The 20,888-nt window shown below is 42.8% G+C and overlaps 1 protein-coding gene across 1 annotated transcript in view; it reads left to right on the top strand.

The window, feature by feature from the left end:
* Positions 1–20,888, top strand: part of ankrd6b (ankyrin repeat domain 6b) — a 79,152-nt gene that overhangs the window by 47,517 nt on the left and 10,747 nt on the right. Inside the window, exons 4-13 of the mRNA XM_061707511.1 lie at positions 2,854–2,952; positions 7,541–7,639; positions 8,997–9,095; positions 9,816–9,914; positions 10,384–10,482; positions 11,451–11,528; positions 12,962–13,060; positions 15,348–15,461; positions 17,161–17,331; positions 17,524–17,676. Of these exons, the coding sequence (XP_061563495.1) occupies positions 2,854–2,952; positions 7,541–7,639; positions 8,997–9,095; positions 9,816–9,914; positions 10,384–10,482; positions 11,451–11,528; positions 12,962–13,060; positions 15,348–15,461; positions 17,161–17,331; positions 17,524–17,676 (1,110 nt within the window). The remainder of the gene's footprint in view (positions 1–2,853; positions 2,953–7,540; positions 7,640–8,996; positions 9,096–9,815; positions 9,915–10,383; positions 10,483–11,450; positions 11,529–12,961; positions 13,061–15,347; positions 15,462–17,160; positions 17,332–17,523; positions 17,677–20,888) is intronic.

The following is a 20,888-nucleotide window of genomic DNA, read 5'->3' as shown; positions in this document are numbered from 1 at the left end:
ATTATATTATTTGTAATCAGGACAAATTATCTGTCCCCATTTGATAAAATCCACCATCCCCCCTGATTTTTTTTTTTTTTTTACAACTCGAGTACTGGATATATTTTGTTAGTAATAAGATAAAAAACTTGCTGTCAAAATTTAACAGGATGGTTTGCTACTTGGAGAAATCTTAAATCTTAACGTATTTATATTTTAAATAAGATAAATTATTGGGTCATCGATAGTAATTAACATTTTGTTATTACTATTGTAATGCCATCCCCAAAAAGCTTCTGGACTTGGAATCATGCCACATGTTTTTATGCATTTAGGAGATGAGCAAATCCAATTTTACACAGAAACCCAACTTTTTGGTCTGTGGTTATGGTTGTGTATATGGATGTATATCTGTGATTTACCTGCAGGCTGCTACACCCCACTTTTGCTGCTACACCCCACGCTTGCTGTTTGAGCTGTGTCAGAGCTGAACGTCATGTTCTCAGTGTGCTCCTGTAACGTCAAATGCTCCAGTCATCATGTTGACATTGGGACTCACCAGTACGCCACACTGATCTTAAAACTTTGCCTTCACTTTGGCCTCAGTTACACACTACATCCTCGTATTGTTAGAATAATGCTTGCTACAGATTCGCTGCTAACCAATTAAAAGGAACCCTGCATATTAAGACATGTAGGTCTTAAAAGATAAATGTTGGTATCAATTATAACAATGTGATATAAAAAACCTTGTTGATGTCTTCGTTTTTATAAAATTTGAAAATATAATTTAACATGTAGGTCGCCATTGTTTTTTACATTCTGGGTAGTGACGTCACACGGTGGCTCCTGCTAGCCCCCGTCCACTGTTCTGACACCCAGAAACAGATGAAAACACAGCTAAACAGGTGACGGCGCACCAGAAACACAGATGAAAACACAGCTGAACATTAAGGTGACGGCGCACCTACAAAAAAGTAAAATTAAATTAAAAAAAAGTGCAGCCCCATACAGCATGAACTATAAAAACACCATAAAACTCAGATAGACTAACCGACCACACGTTTCAACTAGCAGATAACCGATGCTACAATAAAAACCCCAGCCAGATCTGCCGTCATTAAGTTAAATAAAGATGTTCTTGCCTATTTGAAGCGAAGTCTGCGCCTCCCGTTTCGTCAAAGTCCCGGGCCAGTCCCCTCAGCGTCGGGTCTGTCATCAGCACCGAGGCCGGTTTTAGGGGGGGAGAGGGGTGGGCTATGCCCATCCAAACGTGCATATTGCCCACCGGCGTCTCCATCCCGGCGGCGGTAGCGAGAGCGGAGAGCGGATGGCGGGTGGCGGAGCGCTGCGGGCTGTAGAGCCCCGGCTACGCAGGCTACGGCGAAGCCTACGCAGGCTACGGCGTAGCCTACGCCGTCTACGCCGTAGGCTACGCCGTCTACGGAACCTAATGCACTGGTAAGATGCGCACGACTTTGATCATTTTTGCAGATCTCCCGTGCATCACAGAACTTTGATCCAGTTTGCCTGAACCGAGACGTCTTATGGGCTCCCTCGTCAGCCTCCACGGCCGGGAGATGCTGCTCAACTATGTTTTAGATACCTGTCCCAGTTAAACTAATGGGGCTTATCTTCCCAGAGCCACCGTCGTACGTCATCGCCCCCAGAATACATTGCGCAGGTAAAACATGGCGCCTCCCGCAGGTCAAAATATGTAATAAACATTGTAGATTTTTAAAGCAATTAGATTATTTTATGTGTTTCTAACAACATATTTTAGTATAAGAGAACAATTGTGGCTAATTAGGGACTACATGTCTTAATATGCAGGGTTCCCTTTAAGCCCTCAGGTCAGCGTCTCAGTCGGCTGTTTATGTTGATAGTTTTGGTTAATGTGTGTCCACAGGCTGCTGTTTTATTAGGAAATAGTCGAGGCATACAGTAATCCCTCGTTTTTTACGGATGTTACGTTCCAAAAAGAACCTGTGATAAGTGAAATTCGTGAAGTAGGTGCCTTAATTATTATACAAGGCTTCAAATTGCAGAGATCATCCCCAACACGACCCGATTAATTGGATTTGAACAGGAGAAAATGAAAAAGGATTATTAAAAAAAAATACAATAAGTACAGCAGGACAAATAGTGACTGGTGTGTATTTCCCTGCTCTTCTGATGCTGCTGCATCCTGACTCGCTCTGTAGCCTCTTTTTCTTCTAAAGCCGCGGTGCAGGTGTGTTTTTTCCAGAGAAGAACATAGTTATGGGTCGTTGTCGCTCTTTTTTCTTCTGGGCAAAAAGATTCTTACAAACCGACATGTCACCATGGATTATATCTGAGACTGTAATGATTCATCAAAGGTCCCGTTCTTGAGCTGCTGCTGAAGCTCATTGGCCGTTCTCAGCTTGTTGCTAAGCAACCAGCGTTATTGACACAGGAAGTGAAGAAGCGGGGAGACTGTTTAGCCAATCAGAATGCAGAACACGATGCACAATGCAAATCCGTGAAGCAGCGAGACGTGAAAGGTGAAGCGGGTTATAGCCAGGGATTACTGTATTTCTATCTCCTGTAGAACCGTGAACCTTTATGTGTTTTAAATGTTTTAATCTGCATGGTTCAGAGGTTTTACTTATTTATTTTTTCAGGTTGGACAAACCCTCCGAGGTCTTTTGTTCAGCTGTTCGAAGCGGAAAGTTATCTCAGAAACTTAATTCAGCCGATGTAGGGCAAAGGAATTTGAGTAATTGTGATGTAAAGTGCTTGCAGTGTGAGAAACACATTCATTTAGCAACAGCAACAGGCCCTCCAGGATTTGAGTGAATGTCCAGTCCGTGTTTTGCAGTCATCAGTCAGGGCTGTTTGTGTGTTTGGCAGGGAGAACAAACAGCGTTACACCGCGCTGCTGTGGTGGGAAACAGCGACGTTATCAGCGCCCTCATCCAGGAAGGCTGTGCCCTGGACAGACAGGATAAGGTACACACACACACATATGCATGCATGCACACACACACCAGCGCTAACAGACCTGTGGGAGGACATGTGCATGGGCTCTGCTTTGGTGGTTCACAACTGTTGTAGATTAAGCTGACAACACGCCTTTATTCGCTGAATTTGCATGACACTGTTTCACTAAGCCAGAGTTTTTCAACTGGTTTTGTCCCAGGAACCACCATTATAACCAAGAACCAACTCGGGGACCAACTGCTTTTGGGGATGTTTGTTTTATTTTGCACTTTGCTTTTAAATAAGAGTATGGGCCTATATAGGCTATTTATTTGCATCAGTGTCTATTTTTATTTGCACCTTTTGCTATAAAAAAAAAAAAAAACAGTCAAAGAAAAATGAACAATAGGAAGCCAAGAGGGCTTATAATATTACAAAGTTCACTCTCACTCATTTGACATAATTTGGATGGGTAAATTATTCACAAAAATGAATAGTAAATGGAAAATAAATTGAGTCTAAAGAATAAATATATATTTTAAAAATTATTATTGTTTCCCATTTACAATTTCACGGACCACCTGCAGTACCGCCACGGACCACCAGAGGGCCAAGGACCACAAGACCCTGCACTAAACAAAAGCACCTATTCTGAAATTGCGACAAAGGAACCAAATGAAGGATGTTTTTCTGAGCCTAACGCTCCTCGTTGTCTCTCTGTGTCTCCCAGACTGTAATTATTTTGTCCTGCGAGACTTTTCTTCAAATCATAGAAAAAGAAGATCTCCACTTTGAAGAAGGCAAAGACAAAAACGGTTGTGGACAAATTATTGCGACGGGCTGATGCGAAAATAGTCAACAGAAGAAGGGAGCGGAGGATCATTCAAATAATTATTCAAAGACAGCCCTTATGTAATGCAGTGTCACATTAATAATTAGTTAATGTTAGAACACAACTACATCTGTCACATCCGCTCCAGCTCCACAGCTAGGTTTTTCTTTGTGACATTCAGGTTTTGCACAATTTTAGTGGTAATAATTGCTTGGGGTTCATTTTCTGGGTCTCTTGAAAGCACCTAGAGACAACTACTGTTGTAATAGACGCTATATAAATAGAATTGAAAAAAAAATGCAGCTATTGTTGTGGTATTCATGGTACAATGAAATAGTGGATGTTCAGACCCGTCACAGGTCACTCCACTCTTAAACCCCCCACAATGATCAGGATGACAAGAGTCCTTAACAATGTTTGCTGATATGATGTCTAAGCAACATCCTTGGTTGAGGTCAGAGGGCAGGGCCACTCACAGCTCTGACAACCCCCAGTAGAGCTCGGGCAGGGGTCGGCAACCCAACATGTTGAAATAGCCGTATTGGACCAAAAACACAAAAAACAAATCCAGTCTGGAGCCGCAAAAAATGAAAAGTCTTGTATAAGCCTTAGAATGAAGGCAACAGCCACCTGCCTGGTAGAAAACGCACAATTTAAATGACATATTTTGGTCAACTAACATGACTAAGCATAAATTACATAGAAACACCAGCAAAAATATATATTTTTTAAATGAAATAAATAAGGATTTAATCCAGATTTAAAGTAATTAAACCTTCATATTGTGCAGTTTTTATACGTTTTAAGGATTTTAAGTAATTAAACCTTCATATTGTTTAGTTTTTATATATTTTAAGGATTTATTTAAAAAAAAAATGTTTTCATTATTTTTTTTTTTATTGTAGTTTGTAGTTTATTGTAGTTTTCAATTTGTTTGTTATAAGCGCACCATTGGTCAGACATGCACAGTGGACAGGCAGTGGTTGATTTATTCACCAAAATGTAATCGCCTCTTTTGCTATTGTTGCTGGCTGTTTGGAGGTAAGAACGACGGACCAGGAAGGCAGTGGCCAGACCCTAGACTCGGAATGTCCAATTTTAAAAAGGGGATAGAAAAAATTGAATAACATGAGAAATCAAGTGCTCATAGACGGGCAGAAAAAACATATTTGATGACTAAGTTTTGCATCAGTCAGGAGAGCACAGTTGTTGGTGAATTAATCAAAGCTGAGAGGGAGCAGGTTAAGAGAAACCGGAAAATATTAATGAGACTAATTGACAGCACCCTGTTTTTAGCTCGCCAGGGTTTGGCATTTCGGGGCCACAGGGAGATTGCAGGACTAGGTGCTCCTTCTTCTAACGAGGGAAATTTCCTGGAGCTACTGATGCTGCTGGCCCGGTATGATGCTCTCCTGGAAGAGCACGTGAAAAGCCCAGCGGGCGGGCGGGTTTCATATCTGAGCCACCAGTCACAGAATGAGATAATTGCAGCGCTCGCCAGCGAGACCATCAGCCACATAGTATCAGAGGTTAAATCAGCACAATTTTATTCTGTTATCGTTGACTCTACCATCGACATAACGCGAATCGATCAGTTCTCTCTGTCCCTCAGATACGTAAGTGAAGATGGCAAAAGTATCGAGTGCTTCATTCAGTTTGATGAACTTCCAAATAGCAACGGTGATACATTTTATGACTGGATGTAAAACTCATCAGGGGGCAGGCGTATGATGGAGCAAGAACTATGTCTGGTCACGTACCAGGGCTGCAGGCAAGGGTCAAACAACATTGCTCTCAAATAGCAATTTATGTGCACTGCTGTGCACACAATTTAAATCTCGTCCTCTTGGATGCAGCATGTTCCTCGTGCAGCGCAAAACTGTTTTTCGGCACACTGGAATCCCTCTACTCTTTCCTCACTTCCAGCCTCCCATGATTTAAGATACTGGAGGAGAAAAAGGCCAACATGCAACTAGAGGAAACAATACTAACATTAAAAAATGTATCTAATACAAGGTGGGCATCCAGGAAGCAGGCCACCGGAGTGGTAATGCGCAGTTTACCTGCTATAATTGCGGCATTAGAAAGGATTAAAGAACATAACCACACTTCACCAAAGACAGCCTCTGAAGCACATGGACTCCTTCACAAGATAAGCACATTTGAATTCAATGTTATGCTGTGCTTTTGGAACGCGATACTGGGGAAGACATTTTATTGCCCAACTACCTCCAAAAGGAATCTCTGGACATTAATGGCACTTTTGCACTAGGACTTACTCGGCCCGACTCGGCTCGTCACGCCTTTACCCGCCTCTACCCGTGTGTTTTTCCACAGCCAGGGGAGAAGTGGGCAGGTTGGGGTGAAGCTGCTGTGACGTACTTGATTGCGCAACCGCGAGCGGCTGAGAGTAAAACAGCCCATCTACATCCCTTTTTTAATTCTGTCGTCAGCCACCAGGTTTATGAACATCTGCACCTCAGAGTAGGATCACCAAACAGACGTTTTGCGCTTTATAATAAAATCGCCGCGAGCCGTGGGTCGCGGGCATGGATGTATTATAGAAACTGGATCGGAGACTAAAAATGGCCGCCCATTCATTTCAATGCATTCTGCTCAGCCAGCGCATAAGCCGAAAAAATCTCTGACTTCCGGGTTTACTTCCGCATACAGCGGCCCATAGAGAATGCGCAGTTGAGTCACCTCCCATGATGCTCTGGGGCCTCCCATCATGCCCCGGGGCAATGACGCGAGTATTAATATAATATGTATTAATATAATATCTTAATTAATGTATATTATTACATGTATAGCATTACATATATTATTAATGTATTAATATAATATAATTATATAATATATATTAATATAAAACATCCGTGGAATGCACGGACACGGCTGTGACGTCAGCCGTGACGTCACGCCCAGAAACAGACTTTTCTTTTACTTTTCTGGCCGTTATAAAACATTTTTGACGGATATAAAGTCCATGACTTAAAAATATAGAATACAAAGATTAGTAATTGCCGGGGATTACAGCTGGAGGTGTCCTGTGAACAGTTTTAGAGGCTTCTCTTTTACTATTGCGGTCTATGGGAAAAAAGCTTTCTGGGCCGCATGGGATTTTTGGTTGCAGTACCGCGGCTGGACACTGGGAAAAATCGGCGTGCCTTCTGAGTGCCAGACCCGGGGGCTGGTCGCGGGTCGCTCTCGCGCTGACTCCCGCTTCCTGATTCAAACGTCTGACGACCCCGCCCCCCGACCAATCAGAGGCGCGGAGGGTGGTGACCTCAGAAATAGTCCCTGCTCAGCCCGCTATAGAACCTCACTGAAATGGTTACAGAAAAAAGTATCGGCTTGGAGCGGCTCTACCCGTCTCAGCCCTAGTGCAAAAGGGCAAAACGGGTAGAACCGAGCTGAGGTGGTACTAGTGCAAAAGGGGCATAACACAGCTGTTCAGCTGATTGACAGCTGCATGAGACAGCTCAGGGAAATACGCACAGATGGTTCGTTTGAAGAAACGGCAGAAACGGTTAGAACCTCGGCAGAATAGTTACACAAAAAGTATCTACTCGGCACGTTAGACCCCTAGTGGGAAAGAACCAAACCTAGGAGAGTCGAGTCGGGCTGAGTAGGTGCTAGTGGAAAAGCGCCATTAGTGATGATCACGTACACGTGCTGTTCATATCCTCCTCTTCTTAATTTCTTACAACCACTTCATGGGTTCCTTAGACCTGTATTCATGAAGGATGATCACATGTGGATTTGTGTCTTTTGCATGGTCAGGATGGCAACACAGCTCTCCACGAGGTGTCCTGGCACGGCTTCAGTCAGTCTGCCAAGCTGCTGGTGAAGGCCGGGGCCAACGTCCACGCCAAGAACAAGGTACGCCTACCGTCTGAACTCTCAATGTTGCTCAGCAAAACAAATCACAGCTCTGTGATTGTGAAGAACATTTCTTCCCTCCTTACCAGTGAAGTTGCATTTTAAGGGTCTGGAAGAAAAGCGATAGTGTCATGACCAGATAAACCAGGGGTCGGCAACCAAAAAAGTTGAAAGAGCCATATTGGACCAAAAACACAAAAAACAAATATGTCTGGAGCTGCAAAAAATGAAAAGTCTTGTATCAGCCTTAGAATGAAGGCAGCACATGCTGCATGTTTCTATATTAGTTATAACTGGGGGAAGATTTTTTTTTTTCATTATGCACTTCGAGAAAAAAGTTGAAATGTTGAGAAAAAAAGTCGAAAGGTCGAGAAAAAAGTCGAAATGTCAAGATTAATGTTGAAGTACAATCTTGAGAAAAAAGTCGAAATGTCGAGAAAAAAGTCAAAATTTCGAGGAAAAAAGTCGAAATGTCGAGGAAATATTTAAAAATTTTGTGAAAAAAGTCGAAATGTTGAGAAAAAAGTTGAAATGTTGAGAAAAAAAGTCAAAATTTCGAGAAAAAAGTCAAAATGTTGAGATAAAAAGGAAAGGAAAAATGAAAAAAAAAGAAAAAAAAGAAGAAAAAATAAATTAAAAAAAAGAAGAAAAAAAGCCCAAACATTTTTGAAAAAGCTCCAGGAGCCACTAGGGCGGCGCTAAGGAGCCACATGCAGCAGATAAACTTGTATTCCAGCTGGAGGCCATACGTGACCCGCCAGGTGATACGAGGCAGTGGAGTTCAGCGCAGTGACCTCAGAGTGGGACATGAACACGTGTCGTGCCTCCCTGTGTGGCTACAGGAAGCGTGTTTCTGTCCGTGGCTCAGGTGTGCTGTCCTAATACGCTCACTGGGGCGTGAATGTGTGTGACGGGGGACTCTGCATCACATTTAGGATCAGAAGCCCTGCATGAGCGTTTGTGTGGATGATGAATAATGTAGCATGCTACATAGAAAGCCTTTATTGTCATTATAATGATATAATGAGATTAGGCAGCAGCTCCATAAAAGTGCACCCATGTAAAGACTATGTAAAAAACTAAATAAGAAACAGGAAACATAAATATATTTACACTATGTAAATGAATGAATGAGAGAATATTGCACATAAATGAGTGAAGAATATTGCACAGTGTGAGGTAGCTTGTGAGTTCAGATTGTTCACAGCTTTGGGGAAGAATCTGTCCCTGAGTCTGTTTGTTCGGGTCCGTATGGACCTGAAGCGTCTGCCAGAGGGAAACAGGTCGAAGAAGTGGAAACCGGGGTGGGTGTTGTCTATTAAGATGTTGCTTCTGATGTTTGTCCCTCTGTTTTCAGGCAGGCAACACTCCCCTCCACCTGGCCTGTCAGAATGGTCACGCTCAGAGCTCCAAGGTTCTGCTCCTGGGAGGATCCAGGCCCGACAGCAGGAACCACGTAAGCCCTGTCCTGCCTGGTTCTGGTGGGAACCGCTGCAGCGTTCCCTCCACAAACCTGTTCATAAAATGACCCACTGCAGAGTCAGCACTTCTGAGAGGTTTTTTTTTTTTTTTTGAATAAAACAATGTCAAACGAAGATGGAGAAAATGGACATTTGTGACATCACGTGTCGGGTCAAAGCACTCAACCATAGCACATTCAGACCTCATTTTAATCAGTTTCAGTTGTATTATTATTGTCTGACCTTCACCTGCACTTTGATCAGTCTCACTGGCATCATAAAAGATACAGCCAGTAAAAAACAGTATTTAACAGGAGAACATGAAAGAAGAAGTAGAAGCATCAGAGACACTCACATGGAGACACATGCAGGACTGTTGATAATTCTGGTGGTTCATTCTTCCGTGTTCTGCCATGTTTCTACCACTCCGGACTTCTCAGTGATGTGTGTGTAACATGGTGGGGGTGGAGTGAGCCACTTCCCCCTCGTTAAAACTCCAAATAAGCCTCAACCAATTGAGCAGCTTGGTTGATGTGAGGAGAGGAAGATGATCCCACTCTGGGATTTCTCTTCCTCCTAGCGCCGAGGCAAGCTGGATTCAGGTTCAGGGTCCTCCGAAAAAAGTCCAAAGAGACAAATTTGAAACATCCACAGCCGCTGGACATTGGTTAAACATGGGTCCTTGTATAATTTTTTTCTTTCCCCTGTTTTCCTAGGGGGGTGACACGTGTCTGCACGTGGCAGCTCGCTACAACCACGTGGTCATGATCCGCATCTTGCTGGGAGCCTTTTGCTCGGTGTCGGAGAAGAACCTGGTGAGTTGTTCCAGTAAAGACACTGCTGTTTACAGTTGGAATCAGGAAAGATGCTGAGCAGGGAGCTGTTGCATCCATTTGGCACATGTCATTGGAGGAACATCGGCCTATGCACTATTCACTATTCACTATTCCAGTGTGAATAGTGCATTAGAATGATAGAATGTTGAAATACAATTTCAAGAATAAAGTTGAAATTTTGCCTTTTTTCTCAACATTTCGACTTTTTTCTCGACATTTCGACTTTTTTCTCGAAGTGCATAATGAAAAAAAAATCTTCCTCCTTTCTCCTGCCTGGCCCTAATACTCTTCCGTACTACCTGTTTGTTTTCTTATTTTATTTTTATTTTTTATTTTTACTTCCTTTATTGTTGGAAAAAACTTGAAATCCCCAATAAAAAGAAAGTTACAACTTAAGAGTTGCTACTAGAATGATCCGTGTTCTCTCTCCTCCCCTGTGGTCCTGCAGGTCGGGGACACGCCGCTGCACGTGGCGGCTGCTCTGAATCACAAGAAGACGGTCCGTCTGTTGCTGGAGGCCGGGGCCGACAGCCGCACCTGCAACAACGTGGGTGCTGCAGCCCTTCACACACTCTTCACACTCTCACACGCATCTGTGGTACTCTAGTACTGTAGTTGAGGGGGGATGAGGGGGATGGCATCCCCCCTGAAATAAAAACGGTCCAAACCATCCCCCCCTGTAAAACTGCCATCCCCCCTTTCCATCCCTTATGTCATTTCATCAATGAATGTGGTTTTACTGCTATTTCAACATTTAGAGTCATCACCAGAAAAATAACTTATTTGACAATTTTCATCTGTTTCAAGTAAATTTTCACTTGAAATAAGTAGAAAAATCTGCCAGTGGGACAAGATTTATCTTCTTATTACAAGCAAAAAAATCTTGTTCCACTGGCAGATTTTTCTACTTATTTTAAGTGAAAATCTACTTGAAACAGGTGAAAATTGTTGTTTTTTCCAGTGATGAGTCTTGTTTTAAGTGTAATGAGATTTGTTTTACTAAAATGAGACATTTTAACTAGAAATAGGACAAATATTCTTATTTTGAGTTTTTGCAGTGATCCGTTTTACTTATCCTGTGAAGGACAGAGGCATATTGATAAGTTCATATGATTTTTTTTTTACAACTCAAGTACTGGGTACCGCTCTCTGATCAACCGCACCAGTCCTTAGGCCCGGGGTCCAGAAACCCATTATCTGGATCTAACATGAGCTCAGAAAAACAACCATTACATGTTTTAATTTTAACATTCCTGGGATTTTTTTTTTACGGTGCTGGTTTAGAAATAATTTCTGAATGAAAAACACAGTTTGTGAAGATTCTTTTGCAGTAATTTCATCAGATTTATGTGCTGTCCTGCATTTAAATGAATTCTAGGATCTTTAGGACCTGGATGTTGCGTTGAAGTCCTCTTTGAACAAAAAGCACCTAAGTTCAAGAAGTGAAAGAGCTGCAAAGCAAAAAAATATATGTGCACTGAAGGTGTCGTTTTGATGGTGTTTCTGCTCCTGCAGGCCGGTCAGACCGCTCTGCATCAGGCCCGAGATCACAACAACCCAGACGTGGCTCTCCTGCTGACCAAAGCCCCCCAGGTAACACAAGACCAGAGTCAGAGCAGGACTCCACATCTCAAGTGTTCTCCTGAATATCACGCCGGCTTGATTTCCCCCTTGAATATTCCTGGAAAGGTCCAGTCGTCCTGTATTTGGGGTCTAGGGTTTGAACACAAAGACCATTCCATCACACAACAACCTGCATGTACCGTTACAACTGGAGCTTTCATTTCATTTAATTTCATTTCATTTTTATTTATTCCAATCATGGAAATGTGCAAACAGAAAAAAATAAAAACAAAAGAGTAAAATGACAACACAATCAAAAGCATATTCCATAACCAGAAAGGAGCAGGAAGAAGAAAATCTTATTATACCTGCCCCTCCCTCAAAACTAAATTGAACAATAATAACAGATGGTCTGCACAATTACTCCGTTAACATCACAAAGAAAGGAAAACAAAAAAATCAGATAGATTGTCCGTCTCCATACGCATATATTATAAATCTTAACTATTTCATCCATACTGAGAAGAACATAGTTATCAGAATCAGAATCAGAAAAAGCTTTATTGCCAGGTCAGACATAAATCAGACGAGATAACTTGATGCCGGTTTACACCGATGGCACCATTAATACGGACGCCATGGGCGTTGTGGGTCGTTGTTGTTGCTCTTTTTTCTTCTTCTAAACCGACATGTCACCATGCATTATATCTGAGACTGTAATGAACGAATCATCAAAGGTCCCGTTCTTGAGCTGCTGCTGAAGCTCATTGGCCGTTCTCAGCTTGTTGCTAAGCAACCAACGTTATTGACACAGGAAGTGAAGAAGTGGAGAGACTGTTTAGCCAATCAGAATGCAGAACACGATGCACAATGTAAATCCGTGAAGCAGCGAGACGTGAAAGATGAACCGTGTTATAGCCAGGGATTACTGTATTCATTTCACAAGTCACACTTTGTTTAAAAATAAAAGTCAATAAAATTCCATAGTAACTTTATACTACATTTGTTTTTAGTGCACATGGACAAATGACTTGTAACACAGAGAGAGACTCGTCCACTTCCACTCTGACTTTGGAGAAAAGCTGCTGTCTTTTCATCACTAGGTCATTGACTTAACTTAGTTTGAAAAGGAAAAAAAAAAGGAAAAACCCAGTTTCAGTTCCTCTTGTTTTCTTCTCCGTCTCCAAAAGATGTCTTATATTTGGATGATTGTTTTATACTTTTGCATCACAATGCTGAAAATCTGCAACATGAAACAGATTCATTACAAAGAAACCTGTCTAAAAGGAGGCGTGAGAGGAAACAGGTAGATTAGGAAGATCTTATTTATGTCTGTTTGCTGCTTCTGAACAACGTTTACTCTTATTTTATTAACCAACCAGCCATGGTGACTGTTGTCTTTCTGCCGTGTGTGTGTGTGTGTGTGTGTGTGTGTGTGTGTGTGTGTGTGTGTGTCCGTCCAGAGCTTTGTCCGTGGCAGGAGTGTGAGGAAGAGACGGGACAAGCTGAAGGCCGAGGGCCGAGCTCAGTCGGTGCCCAGGGATGAGATGCTGTCCTGTAAGGTAAAAACCTGAGCTCTGTGTTCATGTTCATCTCTCTCTGCTGCAGGGCAGCTCACCTGGGAAATGAGTCCTCCTATTGGTGACAAAGTTACATTGCTTTTCTGACAGTGTCCAAGATCTACTCTTGTTTGCTCTGTTGCTTCCGTCATTATGTTCTTAAAGGGGACCTATTATGGCATCTAATACCTATTTTAAACAGGCCTTGAATGTCTTAAAAACAAGCTTTTGATTGTTTTTGCTAAATAAATTAGAAATTCAGCCTCTAAACCATGTCTTTATCTTCCCATTCTCTAACCTCATTATCTATGCAGGATTCTGAGTGGGCGGGGCTATGATAATGAGGCTCTGTGCTGATTGGCTGCCTGAATGACGTGATACACCGCTACGAAAAAATGGTGGAAGCTCCGGCCGGCGGAGTTATTAACCGTGTCCTAACTGCATGCAATGCGAGCGAGCGTCAGCGACAAAATCAATTCCATTGCTTTATTTTCTATTGGACTGTCCTAACTGGCTGCAGCGCTGCGCAGCATTTTGAGCTGAATATTTGTCGGACGCCCTGCTTCTATTTTCTTCCTGTCGCTCGCGTTGAAAGCCGGTTGAAAGCGCTGTAGGAAACAGTCATGGATGAGGAACGGCTGATCCAGTTAGTTGAAATGAGAAGTTATCTCTATGATTCCACCTCATTTCACTACAAAAACCTCAATAAAGTGGCAGCTGCTGGAGGGAGATGGACAGAGAGCGTCCAATGTCACGCAGTGCTACGATAGTCGGACGCTCGCATGCAGTTAGGACACGGTGTTTAGTTGTGGGCGTGGTTTCACGCATCGGAGGCCAAACCTCTGCTCCTGTCGTGACGTAAGGACGGAAGCAGAATCTTATTGGCTCGTAGAGCCACATCACACTGGACGGATCATCCGGGCGGCTGTACAGACACTGCAGAATTTGGTTGCTTTCCTCCTTCTCTGAGTTGGCAGGCTGAGGGGAGACCACTTTATAGATGTTAAAGCAAGAGAAAACCTGTTTTTCATAATAGGTCCCCTGTAAGTCTCTGAAAACGATGTCCATTATCCTTGAGTGGGCTCCTTCTGCTGTCGCTGATGCGTGATATCGTGATATTGTGATATTGTGGCATGGAGCGCTAAGCAGCCATCAGAAGAAGTGACCGGGATGAGAATCGGAAGCAGAAACCTCCAGAGCTGCACGATGCTTCAGAAGTTGCCACATGTGTAGATCCGTTTCCCCATGAAAGATGCTTCTTTTTACAGTCCTGGGCTACACATGCCCCCTCTGGCCAACCGGGGGCGCCAGATGGGGTGGGGAGGATCCGGCCGGAATAACGTGATCCTTCCACGCGCTACGTCCGGCCGGAGAAACCCCACCCTGTCTGGTGAAAAGATGCGGCCTGCTCACTCCTCAGGTTAAGGAGGAGACCTGAGCTCAGTGCAGGGCCCTCCCTGGGTTGGTAGAGGATGGCAATGCACAGGTATGTTAGGTAGGAGCACTGGGTGATAAAATGGGGAAAAAACCGGGATAAAAAAAAGAAGAAAAAAAAAGAAAGATGCTTCTTTTTGCTGTTTAACAGAATATAAAAATGCAAAATGACTTTAGATAAGCCACCGTAACACACACTGACAAGTAAACCTGCTAACTTTAATAATCAAATGGAACCCCCACTTCTTCTGGCTGCACCTTGTGAGCCATGGTTTAAGGAAATAGCTTTAGTTTAATTCAACTAGACTTGGTGTCAAATTCACACATCAGTATATAGGCAAGTTTATTTATATAGCACAATTCAACACAAGGTGATTCAAAGTGCTTTACATCGACATTAAAAGCGGCAAGACATAATTAGACAGTAAATAGCAAATAAAATTAAATAAATTTATGAGAAAAGAAGGTAAAATAATAAAAGCACAGGTTGCTAATTTAAGAGTACGCTTAAATAACAAATACATGAAATAAAATTATAAGAAAAGATGTAAAATAATAAAAAGCACCAGCTGTTAAAAATAAGGGCAGTAGAGTACAGCAGGTAAGTATTTACAGGACTGTCTCAGAAAATTAGAATATTGTAATAAGGTTCTTTATTTTCTGTAATGCAATTAAAAAAACAAAAATGTCATACATTCTGGATTCATTACAAATCAACTGAAATATTGCAAGCCTTTTATTATTTTAATATTGCTGATTATGGCTTACAGGTTAAGATTAAGATTCCCAGCATATTCTAATTTTTTGAGATAGGATATTTGAGTTTTCTTAAGCTCCCTCTCCCTGTTTCCTGCAGGACAGTGCGTCTGCAGCAGACGACAGCCAGAGCAGCGAGCGGGCCGCCGGCCAACCAGCGGAGCTGACCGAGCCACAGGCCAGGAGGGGGAAGAACAGGAAGCAGAAAGAGAAGGTGGGTTCCCGAGGTGAGGATGGAGAGCCCGGGGTCTCCCGCTCAGAGCATCGCTGCAGGGGAAAACAATCCCATCCAGTTTTAGAGAGGGAACACACATGACGTCACAGATGTGACTTCACAGCGGGTTACGCCCACTGAGTGTCAGAAAGACTGAGTGTCAGAAACACTGAGTGGCAGAAAGACTGAGTGTCAGCGTAAACTTTCAGTTTGAGCAACTGGAAAACATCTAAAATGGGAAAGAGCTTTTGTGCGATCGACTGTTCTCATAGATTTAGCAAGAAATCTGAGTTATCGTTTTACAGACTGCCGAAAAATAAGCTTAAGAGAGACAAATGGATCTCTGCAATTCTCAGAAACAACTGGATTCCAGACACCGAAACGTGGATTTGTGGTTCCCATTTTGTATCAGGTAATGTTGGATTTTTGGGTAGCTAACGTTAAACGGTCAAATCATAAAGTTCTGTGTCCTCATCACTTTAATTTCTACAACAAATCCTGCCTTGAAGTCGGACCAAGAGTCAAGACTTTTGTAAGCCTTCAAGCTTTGCTTCGTGTATTTCCCCGGTGTAGAAATTAAGTACATATAAATATCAGGAAACTGGATTCGTGGCCAAATATTAATGTCCATGGAACACTGGTTCTTGGTAACTGTACCAAATATTAATGTCCATGGACCACTGGTTCTTGGTAACTGTACCAAATATTAATGTCCATGGACCACTGGTTCTTGGTAACTGTACCAAATATTAATGTCCATGGACCACTGGTTCTTGGGGTAACTGTACGGGTCACTGTCAAGTCCAACTGGCTTTAAATTAAGCTGATAATTAGCTGTTATCCCGTCTTCTCCACTAGTTGCAGCTGTTTTTGTCACTCAGTGCGAGTAGGGGGGCTAGTCCAGTGGGGAAGTGACGTCAATGCATTCCCTCTATTGGCCAAGTTTAGACACACCAGCAGGAATGTGGTGTGTGTGCTAGGGATGGGCGATATGGACTAAAAAATGTATCACAATAATTTCTGGCATTTATCTCGATAACGATAAAAATGACGATAAAAAGAAATACCAATTCAGCTACACCTTTTTAACTATAAATCTATCACCACATTTGGATCCCCAAAACACTGCTCAAAAGAATACTAAATGATACTAAACTACACCAATTAAATTGAATTGATAAAGACGAATTGAATGAATTGATGTAACCCCTGCCTCTCACCTAAAATGAGCTGGGATAGGCTCCAGCAGACCCCCGTGACCCCGCAAGGGATAAAGCGGGTATTGATAATGGATGAATGAATGATAAAGACCAATTAAATGAGTTACACCTGTACTGCAAAACTGGAATGACTCAGATCCGCCATGTTTGTTACACAAAAACCTCATCAACCAGAATTTTTCTCTTTCTTTCTTTCTTTCTTTCTTTCTTTCTTTCTTTCTTTCTTTCTTTCTTTCTTTCTTTCTTTCTTTCTTTCTTTCTTTCTTTCTTTCTTTCTTTCTTTCTTTCTTTCTTTCTTTCTTTCTTTCTTTCTTTCTTTTTATCGCGAGATGACAAATTCTTACCGTGGGGAATTTTTTGGACGGTATATGGTGAACGTTAAAATATCGGCCATCCCTAGTGTGTGCATGTGCAGTGGTTGGTGATGAGTTCAGCGTGTATCCTTCCTCCACTAACACCAGGTCCCACTGCCGTTGCAGCCCGCTCTCTCCGACCCTCTCCGCCGCAAAGACAGCCGGCCCAGCGAGGCCACTCCCAGGAGGAAGGGCCGACTGCAGCGCGCCTGTGCTCACGCACGCGTTCCTCCTCACAACTACAAGGCTTATCAGCTGTACACGCTGTACCGGGACCAGGATGGCAAGATCATGCAGGTCAGTGTGCCAGCCCTCCCTGCTTTATCCATGCAGGGGGATCTGTCCGGACTCGCAGGAACGCCGTGCCACAAATATTTGTTTGGTTTTAGAGTAAACTGCTGAAGATGTGAGGCTCCAGCAGCAGAGAGGCCTGGTGAATGTGTGCTGAATGTGTGCTGAATGTGTGCTGAATGTGTGGTTCTGTTGCAGGCCCCCCTGAACGGCTGCCGCTGTGAACCTCTCATCACTAAACTGGAGAACCAGCTGGAGGCCACCAAAGAGGAGATGAAGAGTGAGATCCACACGGTGCAGGACCTGCTGAACACCAAGATGGGCCAGCTGGACCGCAAGAACAAGCACCAGGTAGGACGGGGGCCGGGGGGCCGAGAACCTGCTGCATCAGCTGTCTGAATCCTCTCACTCATGAGTCAACCTAGAGCGGCTCTTTAGCGCCGCCGTAGTGGCTCCCTGGAGCTTTTTCAAAAATGTTTGACCTTTTTTTTCCTCTTTTTTTCTCTTTTTTTCTTGTTTTTTTTCTTTTTTCTTGTTTTTTTTTTTAATTCTCTTTTGTTCGTTTTTTTCTTTTTATCTCCTTTTTTCTTTCTTTTTTCTTCTTTTTTTTCCTCTTTTTTTCTCTTTTTTTCTTACTTTTTCCTTTCCTTTTTAATCTCGACATTTCAACTTTTTTCTCGAAATTTTTACTTTTTTCTCGACATTTCGACTTTTTTCTCGACTTTTCGACTTTTTTCTCGAAGTGCATAATGAAAAAAAATATCTTCCCCCAGTTCTAACTAATATAGAAACATGCAGCATGTGTTGCCTTCATTCTAAGGCTGATACAAAACTTTTCTTTTTTTGCGGCTCCAGACATATTTGTTTTTTGTGTTTTTGGTCCAATATGGCTCTTTCAACATTTTGGGTTGCCGACCCCTGAGCTAGAGGAACCAAACCGACATGTTCTAAAGCAGGGGTCACCAATCCTGGTCCTCGAGGGCCGGTGTCCTGCATGTTTTAGATGTTTCTCTGCTTTAACACACCTGATTCTAATTAATCATCGTCATCAGTTTGTCATCCAGGGCTGCACAATTCTGTTAATGACACAGTCACTTGTATCATGGTGCAATTAAGCAGGGAAATATCTAAAACCTGCAGGACACCGGCCCTCGAGGACCAGGATATGTGACCCCTGTTCTAAAGCTACGTATGAACTAACACATTCAGAAGTATTTAGTCCCAGCCATGTTTCATCGCCTCATTCCATCAATGGCTCTGGATTCATTCTTTTACCATCATGAGAAGTCGCACAGATGGTGACGATGGGACATTCATAATGTACTCAGCGTTTCACACCAGAGCTTCTGTGAGACAGAGTCGTCCCTGCATGTGATCAGAGCATCACAGCTGCCTGACAAATACAACTGCAGATAGAAACAAGGATGCATCATTTAAGACGGTGTCTCCCAACCTGGGGGGGCGCCAGAGATCTCTGGGGGGGCGCAAAACTTTGTCTGCTTTGAAATTATGCAGTTGTAAATTTATATTTGCGAATGAGACATTCATAAGACATTGTTAGGAATAATTTATGAATGTCTTGAATATTTTTTGTGTTTTTTATACACTGGTGACAAACAGCAAATGATTTCATTCCTTATTATAATATCATTACTCAACATTTAATCTACTCCGACAGGTTGTTAAAGAAAAATGTTAAAAAAAATGTGGTCTCATATTTAAAGAGACATTTTTCAGAAATATTTTTATGTCCTTTTATTTCCTTTTGTGCGTATTTTATACATTGGTGACATTGGAGAAAAACAAAGTCATATGTATACAGAGTAAACCAAAGAGAAATGTATCAAAAAAACATAATTAATGTTTATTTTTTCAATTAAAGACTATTTTGGTACTAGTACATACGGGTCGGGGGGCCTGGCTGGTCTTAGACACAAGTAGAGGGGGAACAAGGAAAAAAGGTTGGGAACCACTGATTTAAGAGATCAGATCAGGGGAATGGGAAACATCTGGAAAATTCCCCCTGTTACTAAATCCACACTCAGTACGTTCACATGCAGCGATTCAACATGGTTGCAGATCTGATCACATAATGACATGCAGAAGATTGGATCACTTGTCTGATTACACATGCTGTTCTGAGATCAGACTGAATCAGATTGAATAAGCCACTGTAACCAGAGCATGGCTGACTCCGTGACGCTAGGTGGCGCTGTACCCGAGGTAACCATGGTAACCATTTCAACAAAGAGCCACTTCCGGTCTCACTGCTTTCCTATTAATAATCTGTCTAAAACAGCCTTTCTCAACCTTTTTTCAGTCATGACACCTTTCAAAAGTGAATAAAATCTCACGACACCCCAGAGTAAAATATAATTAAAAACCGCACTGCATCGCTCTGACTGTAAATGCATAAGTCCGGTTTATTTTGTAGCAATAACTTGAACACGATAACTGCACCAGAGTAGAAGTCATCGTTCACTGTTGTGCTTAGTTGCCACACTGATGGACAAACTATGGTGATTTTTAAAAGAAAGACTGCCTAAAGAGACTTTTCCAGCCGGCTTCACTTTGAACGGCTGGTGTGAACCGGCCGTTCAAAGTGAAGCCTGATTTATGGTTCCGCGTTAAATCGACGCAGAGCCTACGGCGCAACGTACGTGGCAAAGCGCACCGTACGTGTGCGTCGCCGCATAACCTACGGCGTAATCTCTGCGTTGGCCAAGTTATGCCACAGTTTGCAGATGGATTGTTGATGCGTGGGCTAACGTGTCTGCTGGGATTATTTTTCGAGCTTTTGCAAAAGCGTGCATTTCCGAGGCGCCGCACGGCACGGAACGTGACTCTGACAGCGAGGAATTTGGACTGGCACAGCTGATTTAGCGGAGCTCCTTAATGCAGAAACAGAGGATGAGGACTTTGATGGGTTTGATAAATGTAAAAACTGAAATAAAGTAGCCTACAATCAAACAAAGTTTTGCTCCCGCTCTATTTTTAAATACGCACACTTGTGTGCTTGTGTGTGTGTTCTGTGGCACGCGCGTGTGTGTGTAGACGGCTCCTTTTTGGTCGGTGCGCCGTGTGTTTGTTTTAAATACAGAAATGAAACAAGACTGAGGCTATGCCTTTCCACACGGCGCCCGTATGGTCGCGAAAATACAGTATTTATATATGAAATGTCAGAATAGGAAATATTTTGACGACACCCCTGAAGCAGTCAGACGACACCCCAGGGTGCTACTACTGAGCACGCATCGTCTCCTTTCACTTCCGGGTGAATCCCCTCCCCCGGGGGAAAACCCCACCCAGGGGAAATTCTCGAGCATGCGCAGACTGCAATATCTATGTCCCCGTACACATGGCATTAACAACCTGGTTGCGACTGGCTTATCTAGGTGCTCCAAACTGGTTGATGAATCCGGCTTGACCAGGTTGACTTGACCAGGTTGAGGTGTTTACATGCAGTTTAAAAGTCGGAACGATGTCTGCAACCAGGTTGAATCGCTGCATGTGAACGTACTGACTGTTTCAAACAGAAGCGACCTGGTCACTGGATGAGAGGA

This window comes from Cololabis saira, chromosome 18, assembly GCF_033807715.1.
Source record: "Cololabis saira isolate AMF1-May2022 chromosome 18, fColSai1.1, whole genome shotgun sequence".
Lineage (NCBI taxonomy): Eukaryota > Metazoa > Chordata > Actinopteri > Beloniformes > Belonidae > Cololabis > Cololabis saira.
Note: the sequence above shows the minus strand (reverse complement) of the source record. Positions and strands in the feature narration are given on the sequence as shown.